At 40.9% G+C, this 4,323-nt stretch overlaps 1 protein-coding gene across 1 annotated transcript in view; it reads right to left on the bottom strand.

Moving 5' to 3' along the window:
* The window catches only part of Prdx1 (peroxiredoxin 1), a 14,958-nt gene that overhangs the window by 7,534 nt on the left and 3,101 nt on the right, over nucleotides 1-4,323 (bottom strand). Inside the window, exon 3 of the mRNA XM_021199868.2 lies at nucleotides 728-881. Within this exon, the coding sequence (XP_021055527.1) occupies nucleotides 728-881 (154 nt within the window). The remainder of the gene's footprint in view (nucleotides 1-727; nucleotides 882-4,323) is intronic.

Raw genomic sequence — 4,323 nt, 5'->3', positions numbered from 1 at the left:
TCTTCCAAAGGTCCTGAGTTCAAATCCCAGCAACCACACGGTGGCTTACAACCATCTGTAATGACATCTGATGCCCTCTACTGGTGTGTCTGAAGACGCTACAGTGTACTTACATATAAATAAATAAAATTAAAAAAAAAAAAAAAAGCCAGACCCACCCTCACCTTTCTAATAACCCTTTATCTAACTTTATCCAAACACTTCAACTTTTTCCAATAGTAATGTCAACGGCTGAGATAGCACTTAAGTGTGCTTACCAGTGTATATTAGATATTAGCAACTCAAAGTACTTCGCTTCTGCTAAGAGGCAGTGGGAGCCCAGAAACCAGTACTTCTGTCTACTGTCAAACCTCTAAATTTGCTCAAGAAATCAACAACATACCACCAGAAGTTGTGGTATACCTTTTTTTTTTTAAAGATTTATTTATTATATGTAAGTACACTGTAGCTGTCTTCAGACACTCCAGAAGAGGGAGTCAGATCTTGTTATGGATGGTTATGAGCCACCATGTGGTTACTGGGATTTGAACTCCAGACCTTCAGAAGAGCAGTCGGGTGCTCTTAGCCACTGAGCCATCTCACCAGCCCTGTGGTATACCTTTAATCCTACCTACTGATGAGGCTGGAGGTACAAGGTACTCGTGAGGCTGAAAGCCAGCTTGAGTTAAATATTACCCCAACTTAAAAACAAAAAAATTCCACATGCCACATGGACCAAAAACTTTACCATGCCAGATGACAGAAGTGAGAATCCACAGAAGCTCCAATCACTTGGCAGTTGAGTTTCTTAAATTCGTCTGCTCTGTCACTGAAAGCAATGATCTCCGTGGGACACACAAAAGTAAAGTCAAGAGGGTAAAAGAAGAACACAACATATTTTCCTGGGGGAAAAAAAAAGCAATCAAGAAGTTAGCTTTGAAGCTGAGTTTCTGGTACTGATACATGCCTAAATTCCCAGCATTCAGGACAGTTACTCTAAGTTGAGGTCAACCTAAACTACACAGAGTAAGAACCGGGCCAGCCAGGTTTAGAAACCCTGTCTGAATGAAAACAAGATATTTCCAAAAGATTCTTTTGCAAAGACATTTTCCCATGGAAGAATTTTTAATCACCAACACAATAATCAATGTTAGCATAGTCAATAAAGACAGCTCTTAGCAGCTTTTATAATCTTTGTACCAAGAAAGCTTAAATTAAAATGACTGTTTCTTGGTTTGCTAGCTATAGAATAAACACTATTCAGACAATTTTGATCTTCTGGGAGGTTAATATTCGCATACACACTAAGTTCTTTCAATGAAAAAAAAAGGGGGGAAGGGGGCAAAAATGCAACTCATGCAGTAAATGATCTACAAACAGAACCTAGACCATCAAGCGTGCTGGTACACTCAGGAAGTAAAGGCAAGTCAGGGTGAGGTACAGTGGCAGGAAGGCTGAGAGTTGGAGGCTGGCCTGAGCTCCAAGCCAGCTTCAGGATGCCCCCACCTCAAATACACCCACGCAAAAAGCCTGGATATGGGTAGGAAACACTGCCTGTAATTCAGCATTCCAAAATCCAGCATTCAGAAGGCAGAAGCAGGAAAATCACAAGTTCAAGACCAGCCTAGGCTATTTAATAATTTCCAAGAAGGAAACCCCATCTCAAAAACAAAACTTCTGAACGGTGGCGGCATATGCCTGGCAGATGAATCTCTGTGAGTACAAGGTCATCCTGGTCTATAGAGCAAGTTCCAGAACAGCCAAAGCCACAGAGAAACCCTGTCTCAAAAAACAAAATAAAAACCATAAAAGTTGGCGATAAACTCAGCATCATAATCCCTGGACTTGGGAGGTAGGGAAAAGGAGAATCAAGACGAGGTCACCCAAAGTGACCCAAACTTTGGTTGGGAAGCCCCAAAGTTCATTTCCAGCATCCACATGGTGATTCACAACTGCCTATAATTTCAACCCAGAGCGTCCAACACACTTTTCTGGACTCTTCCAGCACCAGACATGCATGGGTGACGCAGACACATATGCAGACAAAACACACCCACACATTATTTACACACACACACACACACACACACACACAAGCAGCCGGGAAGTACTGACACACACCTTTAATCCCAGCACTTGGGAGGCATAGGCAGGCATATTTCTGAGTTCAAAACCAGCCTGGTCTACAAAGTGAGTTCCAGGACAGCCAGGGCTACACAGAGAAATTCTGTCTAGAAAAACAAAACAAATAAACAAAAAAGAAACCCAAAAAGGTGTGGTTGTCTGCATCTATCTTGAATAGGACTAGTGATACTATAGAATCCAACTAATTAATCCTATTTTTTTATGTAGGTTCCATGGATTAAATAAATTGAAGTCCCTCAAGCTTGTGCAGCAAATACTTTCACCTAATGAACAATGTTTCCAGGCTTCATGGGTAATGTTTAAGTAATGTCATAAATCACAACTGTGTTCCTAACAAGTCCAACAGGACATGACAAGAAAAATGTTGCAACCAAAAGAACGCTAAGTACTGGTAGGTAACAGGACCTCTAGCTCCAATTTTACTTTAGTAATTGAGATTACCAAAGCAAATCTTCAAGGTCAGGAAGCCTCTCACCATGCCTGATGACTAAACAAACCACTTACTGGAGCGTTTCCAAATACCTGCTTATTTTCAGGTGGTAACTATGACTGAAAGTCAAAACAAGCAGTCCTTGACGCATCTAAGCAATCTCTCTGTGGCTTTGCTTAATAAGCACTTTGAAGCCTCAGCAGACCAAGCCCTACAGGGCAGAGAGCAAGCACTCCTCCCAAGACCATGTGCCAGGGTCACCTCTACCTCCCAAGAGTACTATTTAAACTGTTTGCCAGTGAGATCTTCTCCATACAACCCGCGGTATCTGTTCTCATCCCAACTACAAAGTGTGACGTCAGGAAATCTGAATATTTTACTCAAAAGCTATCTCCAGAAACTCATATACCACTAAAAAGGTACATTTAACACCAGAGTCTGCAGCTTGTACCTAAGAAATCTACAGTCTCAACGGTCTCAAAAGACCTAATTACCCCTAAGACCACAAGACAAGGGAGAAAGAATGCAGACTAGAGAGATACCTCAGCATTTACAGGTATATTGCTGCTCTTGCCAAGAGCTCTGGTTAGGATCTAAACATCTACAACCATCTGTAAGTAGAGTCTCAGGAGTTCCAACACCCATGCACAAGTTCCAGGACAGTCAAGATTACATAAAGAAACCCTGCCTCAAAAAACAAAAAAACAGATATGATTGATAGATTTGTTTTTCTTTTTTCTTTTTCTTTTCTCTTTTTCAGACAGGGTCTCACCATGCAGCTTTAGCTGACCTGAAATCCAAAAATCCACCTGATACACCATTCTATTCACTACACCTAGCTAGGAGCTAATTTTTTTTTTTTAAAGATTTATTTTATTATTTTATCTAAGTACACTGTTGCCGTCTTCAGACACACCAGAAAAGGGCATCAGATCACATCACAGATGGTTGTGAGCCACCATGTGGTTGCTGGGATTTGAACTCAGAAGAGCTGTCAGTGCTCTTAACCACTGAGCCATCTCTCCAGCCCTAGGAGCTAAATTTTTTAAAAAGGAGAGAAGGTAGAACATTAACAGAACCTGCCAAGTATCTGTATGAAATTATGGTAAAACAAAAGGTAATTGGAGTGTCAAGTCTTCCCTTTGAGCAGAAGCAAAGCCACAGCTCCAAAGACTTGATTTGTAAGACTAAATGCTTTTTTTTAAAAAACGTGCTGAAGGGGACTGAAAAGTTGGCTCAGCAGTTAGTCATAATGGCTGCTCTTTTAGAGGACCCAGTAGAAATACGGAGGCTCGCAAACATCTACATTCCAGTCCCAGGGAATCCAATGGCCTCCTCATGTACCACATGTACATGATGCTCAGACACACATTCAGGGAAAAAAAAAATCTACCCAAACACATGAGATTAAAAAATGTTTTAAAAGTTTTCTAACTTAAAAGAGGAAGGGAAAGTAAAAACAGGTTTTTATCATCTCTAGAAGTTCGATACAACCCTGGTATACATATTAAGAGAGCTAAGGGGATAGTGAGACAGCTCAAATAAACAAATGATGAGAGAAAGAGAGAGAGAGAGAGAGACAGAGACAGAGAGAGACAGAACTGACCAAAACAAAAGAGGGCAAGTTTATGCAAGCTTTAATCTTAGCACTAGGGAGGCAAAGGCAGGAGGATGTCTTTGAGTTCAAGGCCAGCCTGATCTACATAGTGAGCTTCAGGACAGCCAGAACTACGTAAAGAGCACATCTTAAAAGAAAACTTTTTTTTTTT

The sequence above is a fragment of the Mus pahari genome, chromosome 6 (assembly GCF_900095145.1).
Source record: "Mus pahari chromosome 6, PAHARI_EIJ_v1.1, whole genome shotgun sequence".
In the NCBI taxonomy this organism is placed as follows: Eukaryota; Metazoa; Chordata; class Mammalia; order Rodentia; family Muridae; genus Mus; species Mus pahari.
The sequence above is the reverse complement of the archived record's forward strand: the minus strand, read 5'-3'. Positions and strand labels throughout refer to the sequence as shown.